The 24,707-nt window shown below is 51.5% G+C and overlaps 3 protein-coding genes across 8 annotated transcripts in view; 2 read left to right on the plus strand and 1 right to left on the minus strand.

Annotated features, from left to right (window-relative positions):
- The first annotated feature begins 2,312 nt into the window (after nt 1-2,312).
- MPV17 (mitochondrial inner membrane protein MPV17) lies at nt 2,313-12,747 on the plus strand. 6 transcript variants are annotated; one of them, XR_003434128.1, is made up of 8 exons: nt 2,385-2,861; nt 9,610-9,725; nt 9,923-10,015; nt 10,100-10,195; nt 10,444-10,476; nt 10,735-10,787; nt 11,776-11,919; nt 12,268-12,747. XR_003434128.1 is itself a non-coding variant. In XM_027113575.1 (7 exons), the coding sequence occupies exons 1-7, from the start codon at nt 2,792-2,794 to the stop codon at nt 11,843-11,845; spliced, it is 531 nt and encodes a 176-aa protein (XP_026969376.1). In that variant the 5' UTR covers nt 2,385-2,791; the 3' UTR covers nt 11,846-12,747. The 6 variants fall into 6 exon arrangements, 2 of the variants coding, with proteins under 2 accessions (XP_026969376.1, XP_026969377.1); XR_003434127.1 differs by lacking the exon at nt 12,268-12,747 and adding an exon at nt 2,313-2,377 and having other exon boundaries at nt 2,787-2,861; nt 10,444-10,787; nt 11,776-11,847; XR_003434126.1 differs by lacking the exon at nt 12,268-12,747 and having other exon boundaries at nt 2,319-2,407; nt 2,787-2,861; nt 10,444-10,787; nt 11,776-11,847.
- Nucleotides 12,296-14,460, plus strand: UCN (urocortin). Its single transcript, XM_027113577.1, has 3 exons — nt 12,296-12,406; nt 13,400-13,646; nt 13,908-14,460. Exon 3 carries the CDS (start codon nt 13,921-13,923, stop codon nt 14,299-14,301), a length of 381 nt encoding a protein of 126 aa, XP_026969378.1. The 5' UTR covers nt 12,296-12,406; nt 13,400-13,646; nt 13,908-13,920; the 3' UTR covers nt 14,302-14,460.
- Nucleotides 14,461-14,521: 61 nt separating this feature from the next.
- The window catches only part of TRIM54 (tripartite motif containing 54), a 17,749-nt gene continuing 7,563 nt past the window's right edge, over nt 14,522-24,707 (minus strand). The window contains exons 2-7 of the mRNA XM_027113579.1: nt 19,752-19,924; nt 19,055-19,226; nt 16,953-17,048; nt 16,041-16,274; nt 15,759-15,781; nt 14,522-15,642 (exon numbers count right to left, since the gene is read on the minus strand). Of these exons, the coding sequence (XP_026969380.1) occupies nt 15,216-15,642; nt 15,759-15,781; nt 16,041-16,274; nt 16,953-17,048; nt 19,055-19,226; nt 19,752-19,924 (1,125 nt within the window). The 3' untranslated portion in view covers nt 14,522-15,215. The remainder of the gene's footprint in view (nt 15,643-15,758; nt 15,782-16,040; nt 16,275-16,952; nt 17,049-19,054; nt 19,227-19,751; nt 19,925-24,707) is intronic.

Genomic DNA, 24,707 nt, shown 5'->3' on the forward strand with positions numbered 1-24,707 from the left:
AATGTAGAAGAGTACAACCTGAGGTTTGGGGCAGGGAGTAGTCAGATGACTTCAGGAAATAGAGAAAAACACATAGCCAGCTCCTATTTAAGGGAGTGGAGATTAGTTCAGTGCCTACCTGGAACAGAACACTTTGACACTGTAGACTGATTGGCCAAATATCTGGGAACAGCTTTCTGCTTCTTCAGGGTAGGGAATTTAGCATTATGTGAGAAAATCTTTAAGAGGAAAGGAATCAAGTAGTTCAGTTCCTCCCCTGTACAGAAGAGGAAACAGATTTGGAGGCAACCCAGACCATTAGCAGCAGAGAGACAACTCACGTCAATGCAAAGCGGCCAAGTATGCCCCATCCTATTGTGCCAGCTCAGGTTATGCCAGTTTTCTTTTTGAGAGGACTGGTAGGGAAGTGCTTTCCATTGCAGAGGAGCTTTGTTCATTCTACACAACAGCCCTTTGACACTGCCTCAGGAAATCCCACTTTCAGTGGTAGAAAAGATGGGGCCTGGGGACCCATGTCATTGAGGCTGTAGGTTGGTGTTGGCAGCCCTGCTTCTGCTGCTGGGTCTCTGCCCTAATCTCATCCTCCAAAAGAAAAGCAGGAAAATGCTTTCAGCCCTTGCTCTCTTTCTCTGCCATAAGCCCTTTTTGCCCCAGGCCACTCCCCTTCCAAACTTTCCTCCTGATATATATTTGATACTATCCATAGGTTCCTGTACTTTTCTTCCTTTGTGCCTTTGCTCACACTATTCCCTCCTCCTGCAGTGTCCTTTTCCACCATCTCCACCTAAGTCCTATTCATTGTTCAAGGCCCCCGCTCAAATTCCACCTCCACCAAGGGGCTTCCCAGATTTCTCCAGTAAAAATTATTCTCCCATGCGCTCCCAAGAGAAAAGGAAGGAAAAGAGGTTAAATGAGAGTTTATTAGGCACTTGATCTATTTCAAGTACTTTAGCATATGTTACTTAATTTAACCCTATGAGGTTGGTATTGCCCCATTTTACTTGACAAAGATAAGATTCTGAGAGGTTAAGCAGTCTGAATAAGGCCACATAACTACTGAGTGGTGGTAGACAGTCTGACTTCAGAATACAACTTTCCAACTTAGCACATTTGGTCTCCTATTACTAGTGTAAATTCACTCCTCTAGCATGGTGTTTTGCATATAGAAAGCTTTAGTTAAATGTTTGTAACATCGAATTCTCTTGCCTCCTTACTGTGTTTCTCCAGTTTTCTGTTACAGGATTCTCCCTGCCTTAATCATATAGGAATTGAGTAAACTGGGGCTGGAGCTAGCCAGGTAAAGACCCTGAAAGAGTCAGATATGGTTGCCTCCTGAAGTGTGAGCTCCCTAGGGATGATTAAGCAAAGGCTGTCAGCCTTGTGAATGTTTCCACTACCCTAGAAAGGATGTTGCAGTATATTCACAAAATTTTAGAATGTTAGAGCTGGAAAGGGATTAGGAAATCACCTCATCTATTGGCTTCCTAACAGTTTTAGTTGTGGGCCCTTGTTTAAATGTGGCTTTTTCTAGAAGTATACGTGTATTTTTTAAAAGCTTAGGTAAAGAAGAACCTGTGATACCCCTTCCCCAAACATCTATAAAGCTCTAAAACTGAGGAGCCCAGTTTGAAAAACAAAGTCCAACCTCCTAATTTAACAGATGAGGAACTTCAAGTCTACTGATGACCAAGGCTGCAAACCCGCTAGTTATGAAACTAGTATCTAAACTGGAGGTTCTGTAATCCGAATTATTTCCATGGAACAGTCATCTTTACGCAGCATTTCTAAAGGCTACCGTGCACAAAGCATTGAACTAGTTGCTATGAGGACGACAAATACGAACAAGACCCAGTTCCACCCATTCAGGAGCTCACAGTTGAGGCTAGTGAAGAACTTACAGACTTTTTTTAAAAAAAAAGTAACACACACGCACGCATTTAACTATGGCTAATAGTTTCCAAACTATGATTCCTGAGACCGAGAACGACGTCTAGACCTTGGCCAGTTCCGGGATGCGGGAACAGTGAGAGTCTATCCAGGTTAAGAGGCCCGTGCAGCAGGGAGAGAAGGGGCAGAAGCAGACAGAGGTCGGACCCACGTGGGCAGGCGGGCCCCGCACCAAGACTCAGCGCAGACCGAGCCGAGCCCCTCTCCACGGTATTAGTGGCTGAATCCACTCCCATTCCGGCCCTGGATGCAGGGGAAAGCCTAGGGGTCAGCCGAGCGGACGGGGCGGGATTTGGGGCGGAAGTCCCTCCGCCGCTCAGGTCACGTGGGAGGGGCTGAGCTCGCGCGCTGGTGAGTAGCGAGAGTTCCGCGGTCATCCGCTCAAAGCGCAGCGATTCCGTAGCGGCAGCAGCGTTTGTGACCGTTCCAGGTCCAGGGAGTCAGAGGCCGTTTTTCTGGGGTGGAGTTGGGCTCAGGAAGGATGCGGGGTGGTTCCAACTGAGAGTCTGAATCTGGGGACCGACCAGGCTCTGGGTGAAAGCCAGAGCAAACCTGTCCTCTTGTGTGCCTCGGTCGGGACAGAGGCCCCCCAGATAGACCTGCTTCAGGGCTGGGGGTGGGGTGGCGGGTGGCGGCCACCGATATTCCAGAGCTGCCCACAGCCTTCCTCTCGTCCCCGATTGCCTAAGGGGATCCCTGTGACAGGAAGCTGTCCAGGAAGCCTCTGCCCATTTAGAAGCGGGAGGGGAAGAGGGAGTGGGCACAAGGGAAGGACAAAAGTCTCTTTAACTGTGGAGAGGGGCAGTGGGGGTGACCCCCCTCTCCTCTCGCCTTGACAGAAAGCATGGCACTTTGGCGGGCATACCAGCGGGCTCTGACTGCTCACCCGTGGAAAGTACAGGTCCTGACAGCTGGTAAGTGTCCCTGTGGGACCTAGTGGTACCAGCGCAGGGTGATCTGGGAGGCAGAAGCTCGCTGCACCCCCGCCATCATTATTTGCTTTTATTCAGACCCCTTGAAGGATTGGCTCTCACCCCAGTCTGTTTTGGAGGGAGGGTCCCCAAGGCTGTTCTTAAGGAAAGGGCTATGCATAGATGACCTGGCTATAAAGTAGGATCTGAAAGTCCTCACAAACCTGAGGAGTCATCCCCTTAGGATAAAGAAAGGCATTGCCCCGAGGAGGCCTTAACTTAGAAAATGAGCAATAACAAAGGCTCCTTTAACATTTCACAGTGTGCAAAACACTTTCAGCACACATTATCTCATAGGGTCCCCACAAAGGTGGGGACACAAAGTGGGTTAAGATTACTTGGGTCCACATTAGATCACACACCTAATAAGTGCTGGAATCAGACTCTTACCCCAGTTTATTTTTCTTAGTATTGTTCTTATTGTGAAATATATCTTAATACACACAAAAAAATGATTAAGATATGTGTGTACCATTGAAATAAAAGTAAACTGAATACTCCTGTATCAGTACCCAGCTTTGAGACCCCTTGAATGCCTGTCCCTAATTCATACATCCTAAGAAATAACCACTTTCCTGAGTTTTGTTTATATCATTCTTTTGCTTTTCTTATAGTTTACTATCTATGGATGTATCCTCAAACAATATACTAATCAAGGATTTATTTTTACTCTAAATCCAGTGATTGAGTAGCGACCTCACAAAGGTAACCCAGTGACTTACCTGTATTTATTTTCATTTCATTTTGCAGATTAGCTAATATGAGAGGAGATGGCACAGAGATAAATTTTATAGGGGGAAGGATTGGAAGGCCTGTGACTATTGGGGCAGCGCGAGAGTGACCAGTTAAGATAAGGTCTTGCCTATGTTTAGAGGAAGGGAACAGGATTCTAATGAGGACCATGGGCTTCTGAGAGGAAGACTGTTAAAAAGGGGTGGGGTGGGGGGATGCTACTGAAAGCCAGGATACAACAGAATTCCTGTTACTGGAATAGCCCCACATCAGCACTAGGAACTTCATTGAGTGACTGGCCAAGGAGTCTTTTGCTCCTCCCTGGGCCCCTCTCCAGCCTCCTGTGCCCAGCTATCCCCCATCCTGTCCTCAGAGTGTCCGTCAGCCTGCATGACTCACCTGGCTGCGTGTGTGGTGACTCATGCTGTACTGGGTGGCTGTGATGGGAACTGACACGCTGGGCCCTTTGCCCAGCCTCAGATTCCCCCAGGGACCCTAACTGCCAGAAGGAAGTTTCCCCCCTCCCCTTTGTGGCCATCAAGAATAGGGAGGGAAGGATGGTCCTTGTGTTTCCTTACCCAAGGGATCTGCAGCTGACGAAGGCAGGAGCTAGAGCTCCAAGGGGTCCGAGTGCAGATACGTAGCTGAACTGGGGTGCTGGTCTGTCAGTGCTGGAGTGCTGTGGCTCCACACCCCGAGTCTTCCTGAGGCTGTGCCAGTATCTCAGCCCTGAAGCAACCTCTAGGTAGCACTTTCCTCAGACTTCCCCAGACCTTTCAGACTTTTCCTTCCCTGCTGCTCAGTGTACTCGAATCAAACTAATAAAGGGGGGAGGTGGATTTAGCTCACTGAGCTGTTTTTAGATCCCAGCACAGTAGTTCCTAAGGTCCCATGGCATAGCTCATCACACTGGAAAACAGAATAGAGATTTCAGACTTGGAGTTAGAAGACCAAGGTTTGAATCTCAGAGCCATAGCACTTAGTAGCTGTGTGAATCGGGACAAGAAAATAAACCTCTTTGAGCCTCAGTTTCCTCGTTTAGAATTTGAGTTTAGTTATATGACCTCACAGAGTCAGTGTAGGGATTATCTCTGAAAAGGCTTTAGAAATCAGAAAATGCTCAAGAAACTTAAAGGCTCCAGGAGTTGGCCCTTTGTATGAGTGTTGGCAACCCAAGAACAACAAGCTCTTATTTTTATAGTGGTGCTTGGGTTGGGTTTGTTCCACTAGCCATAAATTTGGAACATGGATAACCATCTAGCCTCGGTTCTCCAAAAAGTAGAGTCTGAAGCTTCTTTGCAGGTACTTTGTTAGGAAGTAATCCATGGTGGGGAGAGAGGGAAGAGGGACAGCCAACAGAAGGGTGCGTTATCAAATGGACACTGCTTAGGGCACATGGCTGCTCAGTCCCTTAAAACTGACTGAGAAGCTCTTTGAAATGCCTCTTAGGACTTTATGGGTGAATAGTCTTTTCTGGAGAAAAGGAGAAACCTTTACCCACCGGCTCCATCCCACGTTGGTCAAAGGTTTGCCACATGGGATGTTGATGCCCGTGCTCTGTGCTCTACCAGGTTGCACAGGCATCATCCCCAGGTAAAGCACCAGTAGCTCAGCCTCAGGTAAGACACAGGCCTGAGACAAGGACCCATCAGCTGAACTGCAGTGGTGGCTGCAGTAAGAGATAAGTGAATCAAAAAGATCTGATATGGTTCAAAAGAAGTGTCTGGTACACCTATTTTGGGCCAAGCCAGAGTCAGGAACAGGGCAGCCTGGGCAAAGGTCTGCTGTGTGTTCTGCAGAGTCTAAGTCAGCCTTCTCTCATCCTTTCCTGAGGGCCCTTCCAGTCTCCAGGGGGCCCAGTTCCATCCATCTTAGGCCACTCTGGTCCTGCTGTGGAAGCAGCTGAGCTTCTGCAGACCCTGGTTTCCCTGCAATCTGAATGTGAGAGCTCAACAGGCATTAGAGACCATCCAGTCCAGCCCCTGATACTACAGAGAAGGAAACTGAGGCACGAGGGAGGAGTGATATGCATGAGGTTTCATGGTCAGTGGTGGAGCTGGCATTAGAACCTGGGGCACTTCCCAATGCACTGCCCTGCAATTGAGACACCTGGGACCTCAGAATGCTGAGTATAGTTCCAGCTGGTCTGGGCTTAGGTACCTGACAAGCTGCAGAACCCTGCATTTTGTCTTACTTTCTAGCAGTGGGAAGGGTTCAGGCCAGGAGTGGGGAGAACACTCCCACGGATCCCGGAGGAGGTGCTCCCCTGTCACTGCTGGGCTTCAGCTCCCTCCACGCTCCGCCAGACCAAGCACCTCCCCCAGGCGGCTATTTAATTATTGGAGACTTCTGGAGAGGAATGAGACAGCACCCTGGCCCCCTGCCAGCAGCTACACCTGCCGACCCAGGCCTCCCATAGTCAAGGACAGTTTCCTGCTCCTCATTCCAACTTCCTGCCCCTCAGTTTTCTCATCTTCCATTAATACTTTGGTTTCTTGCATCTAAGACTCAACACACAAAAGCCAGGAGAGGAACAAAATAGGGGAAGTAGAGAACTTACCCCCACCCATGCCTAGGATGAGGTCATGCAAGTTGGGGCTTTTCCACTAGCGGGCAGAAGGTGGTCCCAAATAGATCTGTGCTCAGATGCAGGCACTCCCCAACCCCTACCCCCCGCCCCACTCTGCTGAATCTGGTGGTGAGTGACGGCATGAGAACTGGCACCTACCCAGGGGCATGATGTCACACCCACGCCAGCGTCTGCCCGCTGGGCTCTGCGCCCAGCCTGGCATTGGGGCATCACCGCCCGGCAGCCCCTTGTCCTGCCCCATCGGGGCTCAGGCATTATGTCTCGGCAGGCCTGTAGTCCCAACGCCCTGGAAACAAGTCCAAGGAAAGGGGAGCCAGAGCACTGGAGGGTCCAGGTCAACCAAATACGTCCAAGAGGACTCCCAGAGCCTAGGACGGTTGGGGTCTGTTTGGGCTCTGGGTTGGGGAAGGTGGGATGAGGAATCTGGATGTCAGCCCTTCCTGCTCAATCACTCTGACCAAAAAAGGCCTTGCTCTGTGCTTAGACCAAAGCCTTAGAGCTCCCTGGAGCTGCTGCAGGCCCACGGGGCCTCATGATCTGTGTTCCTCCAGATGAGGAACTGGGCATGGTTCTGTCTGAAATGGACAGAACTGGCAGGGCTACCGGCTACACACCACCTGCTCACTCCTGCTGCTTGGTTGTCTCTCAGGCCTGATGGGCATGGTTTGGGGGCCTGGAATCCATCTTTCTCAAAGGCTGCAGGGTTGCAGGACTGTGGGACTGCATGTCAGGGACTTTGCTTTTCACTCCTGCTCTGCCTTTAGCTTGTGTGACTGTTGGTAAGCCGTGAAGAGTGAAAACACCCCTCTCTTTGTGACTGTTTCCTTCCCAAGAATATTGCTGCTTGCCCTCCCCACAAGGTGACAAGGAACAGAGGTGGTCACATTCTGGGGAGTGAAAGACAGAGAGGAAGTGCGTTAGTCCCGGAAGTGTCTTTGATATGCAGGCCTTTGGGGCCTTGTTTGGGCAGGAACCCCCCATGAGTAGCAGCCACAGGAGCTTCTTGGTGCCCACTGGCCCCTGAGCCCAGGTCTCAGCCTCTGCTGGGGATTCCCTGGCCTCCTGTACCCCCTTGAGAGAAGGCCTGGTTTTAGGCTCCACTCCTTAGCAAGTCACCTCATCTCTCAAAGACATTAAATGGGGGTGTGACCTCTACCTTCCAGACCTTTTGTGAGGATTAAATGTATGAGAGCCCTTTTGTATACTGTAAACATCTTGCCAAATGTCAAACTGTTAGTCCCTTCATTTAAGCAGTGACTGTCTTTCTGTTCCCCCTTCCCCAGGCCTCGTCAGGGTCACTCTTCCCTTGTGCATGGCCACAACAGCTCCCTCTCCTCCCTGGGCACGCAGCTGGTGACCCCAAGTTGTTAGGGAGAGGGGATAGGGTGTTCAGTGCCAATTGTGGAGGGGGAGCGAGCCTTCAGCCCCACTGCTCCTCACACCTTGAGCCTGGGTGCATCCTTTGGGCTACACTTGGCGTCCTCTGTGCCCTTCCCAGGGCAGTCTTGTTGTCTGGGTGGTACCTCTGACATTTCTCCCAGTTTATTTTCTGAGCACCTGCCAGGCTCGGTATGGTGGGGGATAAGAGAACAAAGACGTCTAGGATTCTGTCCTTGCCCTCTGGGAGGCCATGTCTAGCCATGTTCTGGGAAGGGCCTCCACCACTTTGGGAGTTTCAGGGAGAGGAGAGGCAGGCCTCCCTTGGTGGGTGTGCTGGGGGTCCCAGCAGCTGAGGCCAGCAGCCTAGGTCACCTGTGGGTGCCCCAGCCCGACCCCAGCTCTCAGCCTTACTCAGCTGCCTCTGACGAGGCTGCACAGGGGCAGGGCTGTGCAGGGGTGCGGGCGAAGAGCAATGAGTGTGCAGCCAGCACGGACGTCAGAGCCAGCTCCGGGCCAAGGATGAGGATGTGTTTGCCCAGTGCTAATTGAGGGCACAGGGACAGTGGTGGCTATGGGGCTGGAGGGGACTCTCATTACTCACTGTGATGGACAGGCAAGCTGAAGGTCATACAGTCACTCCCAAGTGGCCCTAGTAGAAGTGTGTGTTTGCTAGAAACCATCACACCATCATCACTGACGGGGGCTCTGTAAACAGTGATGGTTTCTTTTTTTTTTTTTTTTGGCTGCGTTGGGTCTTCGTTGCTGCACGCGGGCTTTCTCTAGTTGCGGCGAGCAGGGGCTACTCTTCGTTGCGGTGCACGGGCTTCTCATCGCAGTGGCTTCTCTTGTTGCGGAGCACGGGCTCTAGGCACGCGGGCTTCAGTAGTTGTGGCACACGGGCTCTAGAGCGCAGGCTCAGTAGTTGTGGCTCGTGGGCTCTAGAGCGCAGGCTCAGTAGTTGTGGCGCACGGGCTTAGTTGCTCCACGGCATGTGGGATCTTCCCGGACCAGGGCTCAAACCTGTGTCCCCTGCATTGGCAGGCGGATTCTTAACCACTGCGCCACCAGCCAGGGAAGCCCAAACAGTGATGGTTTCTGTCTTGGTTTCTGGGTGTGGGTGTCCTACTAGTGCTACTTGGAGCTGGGTGTCTGTGCAAGTGAGGGGAGGGGAAGCGGGTGCAAAGACCTGGGGAGAAATGGCCTTAATACCTGTTGGCAGCTCAGTCAGGCTGTGAATGGGAAGTCTGGGTGTACCTGACTGTGCTGGGAGGTGACAGGATCCTTCCTTGCAGGGACTCGTAGCAGCTCAGCCAGGCATCCTCCTGCCTGGGACCATTTGAACACTTATGTTTTAGAGTTATTCTTGCTGTTCTCCACAAACAGAGATCCCAAAACCAAGGTGAAGACATTGGCCAGGGCCTTGCCTTCGGCTGGGGGGAAAAACAACCCCAGGATCCCTTAGCGTTCTGCACATGATCTATTCATAGTAAGGCGTCCTGGAAAGAACACTGTCTAGGAAATCAAGCCACCTGGTCCTTGGCCTTGGCTCTACCACTTACTGGTTATGTGAGGTCTTGGACCTTCGTTTCCATCCATAACTCTAGAGTAAGGGGTTTGCACAAAAATATCTGGAAGGCCTTTCCAATTCTGACAGTCAGTGCATCTCAGCCCCTGGCACCTCAGATTCTCCTTCCCCTACCTGCGGTTTCTGAGTCCAACTTTCCTTCATTGCTCAGTGCAGTGTTCTTGGGCCCTGGCCTGCTCAAGGCTGCTCATCCCAGTTTCTAACAGGACACATATTAAATATCACCACCCTTGGGGAGGCGTTACCATCCTTGAAGCAGCAGGAAAGACTGGCCATTTGCCCCAGAATGAAACCCCTGGCCTCAGAGTGCCAGAGCCTCATTCAGTAAGCAGACTTACCTCCCTCCTTGGGATGGCAGCTTGTCCCTGGGAGGTGTCCTGACAACACCTGTGTACCCTGCACAGGGTCTCTGATGGGCCTGGGTGATGTTATCTCACAGCAGCTGGTGGAGAGGCGAGGTCTGCAGGCACACAAGACTGGCCGGACCCTGACCATGGTCTCCGTGGGCTGTGGCTTTGTGGTAAGTTCTGCCCACAGCAGGGCTACCGGTGGATTGGACAGTGGTTTCAGTTCCCTGTCATCCTTTAGTTTCCCTTGGACCCTCTCACATCTAAGCCAGCCTTGAGTGTCTGCTCCCCCTGGGGGAGGAGCTTTGTGATGTAAAGGCCTAATGCTCCCCTCTGCATCCCTGCTCCCCTCTTTGGGGGTTACTTTCAGGGCCCTGTAGTAGGAGGCTGGTACAAGGTTTTGGACCGGCTCATCCCTGGCACCACCAAGGTGGATGCACTAAAGAAGATGCTGTTGGATCAGGTGAGCACAAGGAAAGGGAGTTGGGGAGGGTGAGCTGTGTCAAGGGAGGGCAGGGGTTTAGGTGCTTTAATTTCTCTTCCCTAGGGGGGCTTTGCCCCATGTTTTCTGGGCTGTTTCCTCTCACTGGTAGGGACACTCAATGGACTGTCAGCCCAGGACAATTGGGCCAAACTCCAGCAGGTGAGCTGGGCAGGTGTGGGGATGATTTCTGGATGGCAGGCCGGCAGGCCCAGGGGAATGAGGCAGGCTTCATGGGGATGGGAAGGGTGGAGGTGCAGGCAGAGCCCCAGCTCTGGAGGAGAGGAGCTGAGGGGCAGTGGTGTAGGGGTGTCTTCTCTGAGCAGAAGTCTCTATGTGATACTCAGATCAGGAGGTCTGAGCTACCTGGAAATGCAAATGTTCACTTGTTCCTTCTCTTGTCTCCTCAGGATTATCCTGATGCTCTCATCACCAACTACTATGTAAGAGCTGACACCTCAGCTGCCTCTTCTTCTTTCTTGAGTCCAGAAGTGCCAGGGACTGGGGTTCCTCCTGACACAGAAATCCCTCAGTTGGGATTACTCTCTCATTCCCACATGGGCACCATACTCAGGGAAGCACTCACCCAGTTGTGCAACGTATTCTTGTCTGTAGAAGCTGGAGTCAGACCAGGCAAGGCAGGGAGTCTGGGGTCAGGTGATGGAGGCAGCCCACCAACCTTTACCTTCTCTTTGTTGTAGCTCTGGCCTGCTGTGCAGTTAGCCAACTTCTACCTGGTCCCTCTTCATTACAGGTATGACAGATCCCCACACCACCCTTCAAGGAAGATGCACATTATGAACGGTTGGAGACAAAGTGATTCTCATTTTAACCTTGAACTACCTTAGACCCCCCAGAACACTCTGCCCTGGTCAGAGCTCCTCAGACTCCTGAGCATTTTATTACAGAGCATCCCAGAGTGTCTGCCCGCTGACTTCTTTCATCTTCCTAGGGAGGATCTTGCTCCACAGTCCTTGTCTCCATCCCACCTGGGCTCTCTACCTTTGATGGCATGTCTGCAGGGGCAGGGCTACAGCCTAGGTTAGGCAGAAAGGTAGACCAAAGAGACAAGTAGGAACGTGGTCAGGTTAGTCCACTGCAAAATATTATTTCATCCTAGATAATAAAGGTAGTTGCTGAAATCTCAGTAAAAATATATAGTGCAACCAAGATGAGTGGTTAAAATTATTGGAGGTGTGGGGGCTTTGGGAACAGGGAAAAACATGAAACTCTTCAGAGGGGACAGGCTCAAAATGGACATGAGTAGCACAGCTAAAAGGAGTATAGACTTATGAACTAAATGAAACTTTAGGGTCCTTGCAGTGCTCTTTGGAACTAGAGCAAGGTATGTTTAAAATAAAGAGAAGGAGGTGCTGCTTTATATGGCAGGCAGCACATTTTTCGGAAGATGAGATCTCAGCTGTACAAGACGGACAGATGTGTATTTAGAAGGAGCCTGGACAGGAGTACGAATAATGGAGCCATGCATGGCGAGATGGCGGCTGAGGGGGGGTTAACTTTGGAGCTTTTGTCCAGGAGACAGAGCTCTGGGCTGGCACCAGAACCCGAGCTGGTTTTCCTCTCGTCTGAGCCACACATCCCTCCGTGGGGGCTGAAGGAAGGAGAGCTAAATCTGGGCATTCTTGGAAATAATCCCCCTTATCCCACTGTACTTTCCCATCTCTCCCTGCTTGCTTGTCCTTGTTCTGCTTCTTCTTCACGGTACCATCCCTGTTCCTTAGGTTGGCTGTCGTCCAGTGTGTTGCTGTTATCTGGAACTCCTACCTGTCCTGGAAGGCGCATCGGCTCTAAGTCTGCCTCACTCCATCATTTCAAGCTTGCACTGATGCAGCTTGACCCTGGAAGGGTCAAACCACCTCCTCAAAGTGGGCACATTGGTTTTCACAGGGTTTGGTGGCTGGTCAGAACTTAATGGGGTTAGCACTCTGAAGTGGCCTGTTTCACTCTAAAATGTAACCTGACTCCTACTGAAATCACTAAAACCTTTATAATGGTCTTATACCCACCACATAGTAGGCACTCCATAAATACTTGTTGAACCATATGATTTTGTCACCTTCAGTTTACACTCATATCCTGGCAAGTACCACTCATCCCCACTCTTCATAGACACATCTGGTTTTCTAACCCTTCCCAGCCCTAGTCTAGCTCCAATTTTGGGGGAGCCCCTCAAGCTCTTTGTATGGTGCCTCCATAAATATATTTCTAAATAGGTAAAATCTGGAACTTGCAGAGGCAATGAGTAAGACCCAGCAGAAACCGACTGCGGAGTCCCGTTTTCTAGAGTTTGGAGAGAGCCTGGAGATGACTAAGCCCAATCTTTTACAGATGAGGACACTGAGGTCCACAGAGGTGAGGTGCCCTGTCCACACCATGAGTTACAGGCAGAGTAGAAACTTGAACCCACATGCTATAGTTTGAATGTTTGTATACTCCCCAATTTATATGATGAAAACCTGATGCCCAAGGTGATGGTATTAGGAGGTGGGGCCTTTGGGAAGTGATTAGGTCATGAGGGCAGAGTGCTCATGGGATCAGTACACTCACAAAAGAGGCCATGTGATGAGACAGCAAGAGGCGCCATCTGTGAGCCAGAAAGCAGGTCCTCACCAGACACCAAACCTACTGGCACCCTGGTCTTGGACTTCCCAGCCTCCACAACTGTGAGAAATAAATGTCTTGTTTATAAACCACCCAGTTTATGGTATTGTTGTTGTAGCAGCTCAAACACTTAAGACCAAGTTTCCTTACTTCCTACCCAGTGATCTTAACCTGGAGGTCAAAGATAAAGTAATACTGCTGCTGTGATTCCCAGGGGAAAAATTAACTTGGCTAAACTCCTGCTTTGGGGCAAACCTATAAGCAGATGGACCAGCCTTTTGTTGTCTGAAAGCACCCTGACCAGAGGCCCTCTTTTTTATGGTGCCTCAGTCAGACAGCCCTAGAATTTAGATCCTGGGGCTAGAATGACATCAAAAATCCTGGCAGCTTAAGCTGCCTCAGACGCCTCTTGGGTGGGCACCATGATGGTAGCTGAGTGCCAGCAGTGCTGTCCTGATTGCCTCCATTTACAGAACTGATAGCTGGGGCAAGGGACTGGGTCTGAGCAGGACAGCGTTCTCCAGAGGCCTCTGGCCGCTTCTGGAGGCTGAGGACAAGGTCAGCACCATGGACAGCCCCCGCGGTCCAGTCTTCCTTTCAAGTGTCAGAGAAGACTGCAGATCTGGACTAGTCTGGTCTGGGGACAGGCCCCCTGGTCACTGCTGGCTGTTCTAAACAGGTGAAGGACTCTCATGGCTGGAGCAGTCTTTACTCCCCAACAGGCTTCTCCCTCTCTTGAGCCAGGTGTCACTTCCAGAGACGCGCCCCACGGGGTCTCGCAGCCACAAGGGTCGGACTCGGAGCTGCGGCCGTCATTGTTCTACAATCAGTGCATGTTCCTCGCTGACGTCAGCCGGAGCTGTCCTGGCGCTATATAAGGCTGGCAGCAGTCCCGGGACAGACCCCGTGTTCCCCAAGGCGCCCTCAGCCCGCCCCGAGGGACCGAGACGGGAGCTCCTTCCTGCAGGGTACAGACGCTCTCCGGCAAACTGTGAGTGGCTCTCAGCGTCCGCCCAGACTCCCTCAGCACCGGGACTGCGCTCAGCTCACCCACCGCGACCCGCCAAGAGGGAGGGAGGGAGAAAAGGGTGGCACAGGACTGGGCAGCGGCTGGGGCTGGAGGGAAGGCTGTGGGCACCGGGCAGCAGTCGCAGGGGCCCGACAGGGGCGCTGGAAGTGCGCGGGAAGGAGAGTGGCTCCCCCTGCGACTGCCCCTGGCGCGCCTCACCCTGCGCTGCGCCTGTGTGTCCAGGGCCGGTGGTACCATGAGGCCGGCGGGACGCGCGGCGCTGCTGGCGGCGCTGCTGCTCCTGGCACAGCTGCGCCCGGGGAGCAGCCAGTGGAGCCCGGAGGCGGCGGCGGCCGGGGTCCAGGACCCAAGTCTGCGCTGGAGCCCTGGGACACGGAACCACGGTGGAGGGGCCCGCGCGCTCCTCTTGCTGCTGGCGGAGCGCTTCCCGCGCCGCGCGGGACAGGGCCGATGGGGATCCGCGATCACAGGCGAGCGGCCGCGACGGGACGACCCTCCGCTGTCCATTGACCTCACCTTCCACCTGCTACGGACCCTGCTGGAGCTGGCGCGGACGCAGAGCCAGAGGGAGCGCGCCGAGCAGAACCGCATCATATTCGACTCGGTGGGCAAGTGATCGGCGGGGTCTGGGGCCCCGAAAATCTCGACCCCCACCCCCACCCCCGGGCTGAGACGTGCGCGACAGGAACTGACCCAGTCCCGCGGGGCTAGAGCGGCCTAGGGATACCCTGAGCACTCTCCGCATTACTAGTTTTTAATAAAAGTGCCGAAGAGCCGTTGGCCTCTGCTGCGGGGCGCGGGGAACCACAGCAGGGTGTAAACCCGTGGGAAAGTGGGGCTCCCAGGTCGGCGAGAGGGGACCAGATGCTGCGGGAGGGCTCCGCGAGAACGGCTTTCAGCCAGGGTCCTGCGGTCCCCATCGTCCCCAAGTCTCCCAGGAACTCAAGCCCCGGTGCCGCCGCACCACCACCGACCCTCTTGGCACTGGGCTTGCGAATCCGTGCCTGATATCGAGGAGGTGCCCAACAGGGGTTCATTCCACTTCCGCCCCCGAAATGGTCCCAGATTAGGAGAAGGTTGGGATGGATGGTGATGCGATCGTCGCCGAAGACGAGGCTGAGAGAGTGAGCAGTGAAAGGAGCTGCGGGTCGGGACGCATTAGCCCTTTATTGAGCCCCTCCCCCGCGGCGGCGCTCCGAGCTGGGTGGCGGGTGGTCCCTGCTCAGGTCCTTCACCACCCGAGCGCCAGGCCGCCGGTGCGCAGCCTCCCCAACAGGGGCGAGTCAGTGCAGGCCTGTCCCCGGGAAAGAAAGCTCGGTGGGCGGGCGCTCCAAAGAGACAAGGCAACTCCGAAGCCCAGCTCACTCCCTTTCCCCAGCCTGGAGGGTTTCTCCTCCACTTCCCCACCCAACTCGGACTCCCAAACCCCCAGAGGAATGGATGGTGGGAAAGAAAGTTGTACTTCAGCACGCGCGCTAGGGGGCGCACCCCTCCTGGTTGAGGTTGGGAGTAGGGGCCCCAAGCGATCCTTTATGCAGCAGAGAGGGAGATCGCCGGGGGAGGGGCGGTACCAGGCAGACCCCGCCAATGCCCACACTCACCTTCCGACGCCTCCAGCCGCTCTTCCTCTGGCCCTGCGCTGCCCTCTTCCCCGTCCAACGCTACCTCCTCATCCTCTTCCTCCCCAGAAGCGCCTGCGCGGAAGGAAGGCTGGGTGAGCTGGAGTCCCCTATTCTCTGGCCGTCTTGCACCCATCCCCCGACCCCCAACCTGGAGGGTCTGGACGCTTAGTCCTAGCGGTCCGCCGCCCCCTCCCATCCTCGCTCCCTCACCTGGCTGGAAGTCGATGGTCCTCAGCATTTCGGCCACATGCTCCACGCTCACGGTGAATTGCTCCATGCTTTCATAGCCCGGCTCCGGCCGTCCACCCAGCTCCACCTTTGACATTGTCCCGACCCTGCGGCAACCGCAGCGGCAGCGGCTCATTTGGAAGCACCCAGCACCCTCACCCGCTCCCGGTGGCAGCGGAGCCCCCGCGGCCCCTTCCTTCACCTTCCCACTCCACCTACTCACTTATTGATCAGCTCCTTGGCCTGCTGCAGGGAAGAAAAGAGGGTGAGAGTAAGCATTGTGCCAATCTCTGGCAAAGTCCCATTTCTGATGCCCAACACAGTCCTGCGGGGTCGGTGGGGATGCGCGTCCCAATTCGTTAAGGAAATAATGGACTCAGAGGGGGTGATTTGCCCAAGGCCGTGGGGCAAGTAGGTGCCAGAGATAGGACTTGAACACCGTCTCCCTGTGCCAAGGCCCCCACTGCAGCCACTAGGCAGCCTGACACCATCCCCCAAAGCCCACCTGCAGATAGAGCGCCATCTGCGGTTCCTCCATGGACTGGATGGCGGACTCCACCAGCTTAGAGGAGGCCTCCAGGTGGTCTCCGTACTGGCGGATGAGGCCCCTGACGCGCTGCAGCTTCTCCTCCTGCTTCAGGGCCAGCGCCTGCAGCAGCTCACCCTTACGCTCCTCCAGAACTGCGCACAGGGCCTCAAACCTCTGGTTTAGCAACTGCTTCTGCCTCCGGCTGTTGTCCTGAAAGACCAGAAGCAAGGATGAGACCTCGTAACTGGGAGAGCACGGGGCTACTTGTCCCACTCCCGACTTAATTGAAGTCACAGACAGCCAAGAAGAAAAGTGACCTGTCGATTACACCACAAATTAGTGGCAGAGACAGAACTCCAGCCAAGGGCTGCTGATTCCCAGATCTTTTCAGTAATAATAATGATATATATTTTGTTAAGGTTTACTTGACATATAACATCATATTAGCTTCAGGTATACAACATGATGATTCAACATTTGTATATATTTTGAAATGATCACCACAATATGTCTGGTTAACATCCAGCACCATACATAGATTACAATTTTTTTTTTCCTGTGATGAGAACTTTTAAGATCTACTCTCTCAGCAGATAACACTATATTTTAAAGAAGCTTCATGAGTGCTGTCTATATTACTTGTATTATCTCATTTAATTCTCAAAAAGATCCAATGAGGTAGCTAACATATCATTCTCTCATCACTGTTTTATATAGTTAAAAACAAGAAAAACTGAACACAGAGAAGTTAAGTTACTGGACCAAAGTCACAGAGCTAGTCAGGGACAGAGCTGGGATTCAAACCAACAGCCTGGTAAGCACATCCCACTACTTGTGATCCACCTCCAGGAGTCCAGAAACTTTCCCTCCCTCCCATCCCAGTCTCACCTCAATGGTCTGGCACACCTCCTCCATCTGTGTGATCACTGCTTGCACACGGTCATTGCCTGCCACCAGCATCGAGATGCCATCACTGAGCTCACTCTGCCACACACACACAGGCCAGCACTTAGGGCTGGAGGACCTAGTCAAGAGCTGTGCCCCTCCCACCCTGGCCAGGCTGCCCAGGAAAGGACTGCCCCCTCCACTCCACCATTAGGGCATCTTCAGGGCAGCTCTGACAGAGATCTAGAGAGTTTGGAACCATTCAAGAAGTGTGGAAGCACACTCTATGGATTCTGGAAGGAGGTGGAGAGAGGAAGTCCTCCACCACCAAATGAGAAAGGAAGAGACATTCACCAAATATCCACCAAATGCCAGGCACTGGCCTAGATGCCTTCTGTAGATTCATGTCTTCCATCAATTTTGAAAAATTCTTCATGATTAGCCATTAGGATAATATTGCCTCTTTTCCATTCTATTTATTCTCTCGTTCTGTGACTCTGATTAGATATATGTTAGACCTTCTCATTCTCAACCTCCTCATCTCCCAGTGTCGTATTCTAAGTTGTTTTTTCAGTCCCCTCTTACCCATCTTTTTTTTTTTAATTAAAAAAAATTTTTTTTGCCATGCCCCGTGGCTTGTGGGACCTTAGTTCCCTGACCAGGGATTGAACGCAGGCCCTCAACAGTGAAAGTGTGGAGTCCTAACCACTGGACCGCCAGGGAATTCCCCAGTCCTCTCTTCCTGAGAGAAATCTGTCATTTAATTCATCCTTTGAATGTTTTATGTCAACAATTATATTTTCGTTTCTAAAAGCTCTATTTGGTTCTTTGTCAAATCTGCATTTTTGATAGTCTATTATTGCTTTTTTTTTTTTTTTTTTTTTTTTTTTTTTTTTTTTTTTGCAGTATGCGGGCCTCTCACTGTTGTGGCCTCTCCCGCCGCCCGCGGAGCACAGGCTCCGGACGCGCAGGCTCAGCGGCCATGGCTCACGGGCCCAGCCGCTCCGCAGCATGTGGGATCTTCCCAAACTGGGGCACGAACCCGCATCCCCTGCATTGGCAGGCGGACTCTCAACCACTGCGCCACCAGGGAAGCCCTATTATTGCTTTTTTAAAATATTTATTTATTTATTTTTGGCTGCATTGGGCCTTACTTGTGGCATGCAGGGTCTTTGTTGCAGCACACGGGCTCTTCATTGTGGTGTGCAGGCTTAGTTGCCCCACAGCATGTAGGATCCTAGTTCCCTGACCAGGGATCAAACCCCGGTCCCTGCATTAGAAGGCAGATTCTTAACCACTGGACCAGCAGGGAAGTCCCTATTGCTTATTTTTAAATTCCATTTTAAAGTATTTTATGCAAAGTGACTTTTCATTCTTCAGTAATTCCAGTATCTGAATTTCTTTGTGTATCTTCAATCATGAGATAATCTTTTGTTGTTCTTAATCTAAGAAAAACCCTAAGGCCTAAATTGAGGGTTTTTCCTCCAGGCAGAATTTGCATTTGCTTTTGTCAAAAGCCAGGTGGCACAACTGACCACTTTAGGGATTCCTGGGATTCCAGTTTAAGCTGGGATCCTTGGGGGTCCTCACTGCAGGCCCCCCACCTTTTAGGAGTTTGGAGGCATAATCTCATCTCTCTAGTTCAGTAATAATTTGCCCTGTGGGAAATCCTGCCTTTTCCGTGCTTATCACTCAGGGTTCTGTTCTCATCCCACTTCCCCTCCTCCTCTCCCCACCTCACCGGCACTTGGAGCTTTCCTTTGCTTCCTACGTGTCTACCAATTTAACTTTTAAATTATGTTTTATGTAGAATCTAGATGTGTGACAGTGAGATGGCCTTGAGAGTCCACCATACTGCATCCATTTCTCATTTTATCCTTACAGATCTCAGGGGTAAGCATTTTCATCCCCATTTTACAAGTGAGGAACGTGAGGGCCAGAGAGGACAAGTGACTTACCCAAGGTCACACACTGAGTCACGCATAGACTTGGGACCTCAGCCCTGATCTGCCTGCCTTTGAAACCAAGTGGACCAAGAGGCTATAGTTTGAGACCCTGTCCTATGTCCCCACCCCCACACGCCTGCTCCCTCTGCTGCTTGATACCTTCTGGCGTTTGTAAATGGTGGGCAGTGGGGCCACCTCACAGTCCTTGTGGGCGCCGAAGACCTTGCAGAGAGAGCAGGTGGGCACTTCACAGCTCAGGCAGTAGATATTGATCTTCTCATCTTCATGCTCCTCGCACATGAGGTGCTGCTCAGCCTTGGAATTCAGCGGCCTGGAGGGTAGCGGGCAGGGTGGCAGGAGGGTCAGGGGCCAGGCTGGGTGGGGGGCAAGAGTGTGAGGCTCCATGAACACCTTCTCTTCAGGTGCCCAGCGCCACCTTCTCTGCCCCTGCAGCTGGTGCTGTGGCTGGGCAGGCGAGTGACTTCCACGGGGCTCTTCCTTTGAGGAATAGAGCTATGGCACAGTGGAGACCTAGATCCAAGAGTAGTTTCTATTCCAGGGCAGGGAAGTCCCGTGGGGCGGGACGTCATGGAGGGTTGGCAAGGACCTTGCTGGTGGATGGCCAGCCCCTTCCGAGGTGAAGAGGGGGAAGCACTAACCAGGAATCAGAGGCTGCCTGAGCTGGGTGACCTGACGAGCTGGGGGCAAGTCCCTCCTCTTCTCAGGTCCAGTCCTCTCATCACTAAACTGAAGAGGCAGGTTGATCGTTTCAGCTCCTCTCTTCTGGCCCTGATGGGTTCCCTGCCTGTGTCCCAGGCCCTGCACTTTAGAGAAACAAGAGACCCTAACAGCTCACCGGGAGGACTCCTGCTTGTAAATGTCGATAATGTTCTCCACTAGCAGGTTCCGCTGCAGGCCGTAGACACCATGTCGGTCCAGGACAACCTCATGCCTGCAAGACGGGCAGCGGAAACGGCCTCCTGAAGACACAGTGGTGGAGCCCCGGGATTGCCACAGAGGGTTTGAGGCCTGTGGGGACGGGGAGCGTGAGAGAAAGGCACAGTGAGTCATGGGGGAACTGGGAGGAGGCAGGGGGGATATCACGGGGACTGGGGAGTAGGAGAGTGGTGAAGAGGAAGCATCAGCTCTTTTCCATGGCTGCGCGCTCCTCTGAGAGCAGCTCCCGGTGGGTGGCCATGGAGACTTTCCCACCTTTGCCTTGTTACTCAGCCCACCTCCTTGACTGTCCCTACATCCAGAGCCTAGCTTGATCAAGCCTGGGTAGGGCAAGCTCTCCTCAAAGGGGCCCAGCTTGGAGCTGTGGGGAGACATTGACCTCAGCAGGAAGACCAAAGTAGGAAATGGACTCTGAGTGTTGCAGTCCTCCAGCCTGGGGTTCTCACAGGCCACATCTGGGGGACGTTCTCTGCAGCCACGGTCAGGGGCACGGAGACAAGTGCTGAACAATGGGGCAGACCTATCGAGCTGGGTAATTCGGGAAAATCACTCCAGGGACTGGGAATCAGTAGTCCTGGGTTCTTGTGCTGCCCCAACACTGCCCTACTATGCATATTTGGGCAAGCATTCAACCTCTGTACAATTAAGGACGAGATTGGATTATTCATTCTACCGTAAACATTGAGTGTGTCAGGTAATTGCTAGGCTCTGGGGATGAAACATGAACAGGTACATCACATTACCATCAGGGAGAGCAAACTGACAACCACATCCAATGGGCTGCGTGTTATGACAGGAGGAAGCTCAGAAGAAGGGTTTACCAGAGCTGCTCACCACTTCCTCCCGCTTACACCTCTTAGGGAACTTGCTCCATCCCATCCTAAAAGGGAGAGCCCTGCCATGGCCCAGGCCACCGATGCTTGGCTCAGAATTGAGGAGGTGATCACCTGACCCAACAGGACCAATCAAATTTTCTCTCTAGGAACTTGGAATCGAGTCACAGAGGCTGAGGTGACCAGACCATGTGCAGCTTTTGAACTGAAAAAAGACTTGTGAAGTTGGGCTAAAAGCTGACATTGTGGCCACCCCAAAATCTGTGCAGGTGGACAGTGTGAGGGGTCAGACACTGTGAACAGAGAAGGCTGGTCTGCAAGGAAGAGAAAGTCAATCTGGGGAGAGCAGCAGAGATGAAAGACTTGTAAATACTGCTTATTGTTGCTTGATATTCACCCCTTCTTCTTCAATAATAGAGGCTCTGAGTTTTTAGCAAGACACATGGAATAAAGACCATGTGACCAAGCCTCCCTTCCAGTTGGGTGTGACCAGGTGACTGCGTTCTGGCCAATGGTATATAAATAGAAATGTTTTGTGCAATTTCTAGGAAGTATCTTTAATGGGAAGGGCATGCCCTACTCCTCCTCTTCTCTCCTTCCTGCTGGCTGGATTGAAGGTGGACTGGCAGGACTTCCCTGGTGGCGCAGGGGTTAAGAATCCGCCTGCCAATGCAGGGGACACGGGTTCGATCCCTGGCCTGGAAGATCCCACATGCTGCGGAGCAACTAAGCCCGTGTGCCACAATGACTGAGCCTGCGCTCTAGAGCCTGCGAGCCACAGCTACTGAAGCCCATGTGTCACAACAACTGAAACCTGTGTGCCTAGAGCCTGTGCTCCACAAGAGAAGCCACCGCAATGAGAAGCCCATGCACCGCAACAAAGAGTAGCCCCCGCTCACCGCAACTAGAGAAAGCCTGCACACAACAACGAAGACCCAACGCAGCTAAAAATAAATAAATAAAGTAAATAAATTTAAAAAAAATATATGGACTGGCGTAGGTTGAAGCAGCAATCTTGAGCCATGAAGTAGCCACATGTCGAGAATGGCAACAAGATAAAAGGAGTGAGTCTCTTATGAGACAGTCCTGGACTACCTACCCACACTTTCACTGGAGAGAAAAAACAAAGTTTTACCTACTTGAAGCCATTGTTATTTTTGGTTTTCTGTCTTTTACAGCCGAACCTAATCCTAATTGGCTGGAACACCATGAACTCCTAGAGAGTAATGGAGAGAGCAGTCACCTGTGACTTTGTATGTTCAGATGTATTTCCTGCAATTGGATTCCATAAAATTCTCCAAATCCTTCTGCTCTACATCAACCAGGACCCTAATGCGTGTGCAGCAGCACCTACAGCATTAGAGGGCATCCAAGTCCAGAGTCTTATTTGATCCTTTGGTAGCAAGAGATGTAGGCAAGGCAGGAAATGTGGCCCCACTGTGAACTGGGTGACTTATCTTGGGGAGAGTGACAGGCACATCATAAACATTACATTTGGGGCTTCCTTGATGGCGCAGTGGTTGAGAGTCCGCCTGCCGATGCAGGGGACACGGGTTCGTGCCGCGGTCCGGGAAGATCCCACATGCCGCGGAGCGGCTGGGCCCGTGAGCCATGACCACTGAGCCTGCACGTCCGGAGCCTGTGCTCCGCAACGGGAGAGGCCACAACAGTAAGAGCCCCGTGTACCGCAAAAAAAAAAACACAAAAAAACCACACATGATTTTTCATGGATTTTGTCATTTAGAATGACAAATATTTCAGCTTTAAAAGTGAGTTCTGGGACTTCCCTGGTGGCGCAGTGGTTAAGAATCCGCCTGCCAATGCAGGGGACACAGGTTCGAGCCCTGGTCTGGGAAGATCCCACGTGCCGTGGAGCAACGAAGCCAGTGCGCCACAGCTACTGAGCCTGCGCTCTATAGCCCGCGTGCCACAACTACTGACCCCGTGAGCCACAACTACTGAGCACGTGTGCCAAAACTACTGAAGGCCGCGTGCCTAGAGCCTGTGCTCCGCAGCAAGAGAAGCCACCGCAATGAGAAGCCCGCGCACTGCAAGGAAGAGTAGCCCCCGCTCGCCGCAACTAGAGAAAACCCGTGTGAAGCAACGAAGACCCAACGCAGCCAAAAATAAATAAATTTATTTAAAAAAAGAGTTCTTTTCCACAACATTGTTAGTCAACTATACTCCAATATATTGTAAAATAAAAAGTTTAAAAAATGTGAGTTCTTTTAAATAGAAATACTCAAGCATAGCATAGGTGGTACACAGCTTTGGCAAACATCAGGAAGGTGAAACGAGAATGAAGTTTGGGATGTTTGCTCTAACCCTTTTCTGACTCCCCTTATCAAAATTTGTGTGTCTTGTGTCCCAAACCTTTTGCAAATGCTAGGTGGCTACCTTGAGAAAGTCACCTGTACTGGATATATAGATAAAATTGTTACCCATTCTTGGCAACATCTCTGTATTTTAACAGAGGGCATTTAATGCAGGATGATGTAGGGAAAGTAACTGATCTGAAGATCTGGTTTGGGATTTGCCATTTATGACCTTGGGAAAATAATTTCTCTTAGGGCTCAAATTTCCTCAGATCCAAAAAGAGGATTTGTACTTAGCACTAACTCCCTTCAAAGGCTGATGTTTTCTGAGCAATGAGCCTTAATGGATATATTTATGGTAAGAATACTGACCAGTGTGGGGGAAGGGAGTTGTTGGTTTTCATAACAACCTTCTCCTCTCACACCTTGCAGGCCACCCCACTCTGTTTAACCTTTTGGCTCCTGTGATCCGGTATTTCACTTGTTTTTGCCAGTCCCTAGCTGTCCCTGGATCGCCCTCTTCCTGCCTGATGCCAGCACTTCCTGAAATCCTATCTCCTCTGAAACAGCCCTAGTGTATTTAGATGGATTTATACATTCTACAATTTGTATTATCTGTGAGGTTTAAATTTTATGTAATACACCTGTATTATTTTTTGTAACCAGAATGAACAGTAAAATTGCTTTTTCAGATACTTAACGTGCTGGTTATTTAATAGTAAATATTAAATGAGTTATAGAGGAATTATTATGCAACTATCTTTAACAGTTCTTAACATCGGGAGAGACCCATGAAAAAAGCAGGATATAAGTCTATATAGACAGTAGGATCCCAATTTTGAAATGGGTGATGGGATTTACAGGATTTTAAAATTTCTTCTTTGTAGTCATCTACATTTACCCAATATCTTTGTATAGACCATGAAATTACTTTATAAAATACATAAAATAAAAATTAAACATTTTGGCAATCATTTCCATTGAGTGATAGAATTGTGGGTGATTCCTTTTTTTTTTTTTTTAATATAATTTCCAAATTTTGTACAAGGACTTTGGGTTTGGAGGAAGAAAAAAAACCTTTACTTTTAAAAAGTGCAATGCTCAATCCTGCCGTGAATGAAAAGGGGGCGCTAGAGTGCCAGACGAGTTAACAAGTGAAAATGCTATTTAGGAGACCGTAAGGAACTATGTTAGTGCGAGGGAGGAGCTGTTTAAGAAGATACCATTTGAAGACAGGGTAGACAGGAAGCAGGAGATGGTCGTTAGGAAAGAGTTTCAGGAGACCAGAGATACTATAGGAGTTTAGGTTACAGACAGAGGAGTCCTGAGACGGGCGTGGGTTGCGGGGTGGGGGAGGAGCTAGAAAGGTAGGTTTTACCAAGAAGGGCTTTTTTTTTTTTTCTTTTTTTTTTTGGCTGCGTTGGGTCTTCGTTGCTGCACGCGGGCTTTCTCTAGTTATGGCGAGCAGGGGCTACTCTCTGTTGCGGTGTCTTCTCTTGTTGCGGAGCACGGGCTGTAGGCACGTGAGCTTCAGCAGTTGTGGCACGTGGGCTCAGTAGTTGTGGCTCGTGGGCTCTAGAGCGCAGGCTCAGTAGTTGTGGCGCACGGGCTTAGTTGCTCCGCGGCATGTGGGATCTTCCTGGACCAGGGCTCGAACCTGTGTCCCCTGCATTGGCAGGCGGATTCTTAACCACTGCACCACCAGGT

Source organism: Aethalodelphis obliquidens, unplaced genomic scaffold (genome assembly GCF_003676395.1).
Source record: "Aethalodelphis obliquidens isolate GAN/ISIS:26980383/991018 unplaced genomic scaffold, ASM367639v1 scaffold12, whole genome shotgun sequence".
Classification (NCBI taxonomy): Eukaryota; Metazoa; Chordata; class Mammalia; order Artiodactyla; family Delphinidae; genus Aethalodelphis; species Aethalodelphis obliquidens.

Coding starts and splice junctions, on each gene's coding strand:
- MPV17 (XM_027113575.1), top strand. CDS start 2,792: ATGGCACTTTGGCGGGCATACCAGCGGGCTCTGACTGCTCACCCGTGG. Junction 2,862..9,609: donor AGTACAGGTCCTGACAGCTG/GTAAGTGTCCCT, acceptor TACCCTGCACAG/GGTCTCTGATGGGCCTGGGT. Junction 10,196..10,443: donor ATTGGGCCAAACTCCAGCAG/GTGAGCTGGGCA, acceptor TTGTCTCCTCAG/GATTATCCTGATGCTCTCAT.
- UCN (XM_027113577.1), top strand. CDS start 13,921: ATGAGGCCGGCGGGACGCGCGGCGCTGCTGGCGGCGCTGCTGCTCCTG.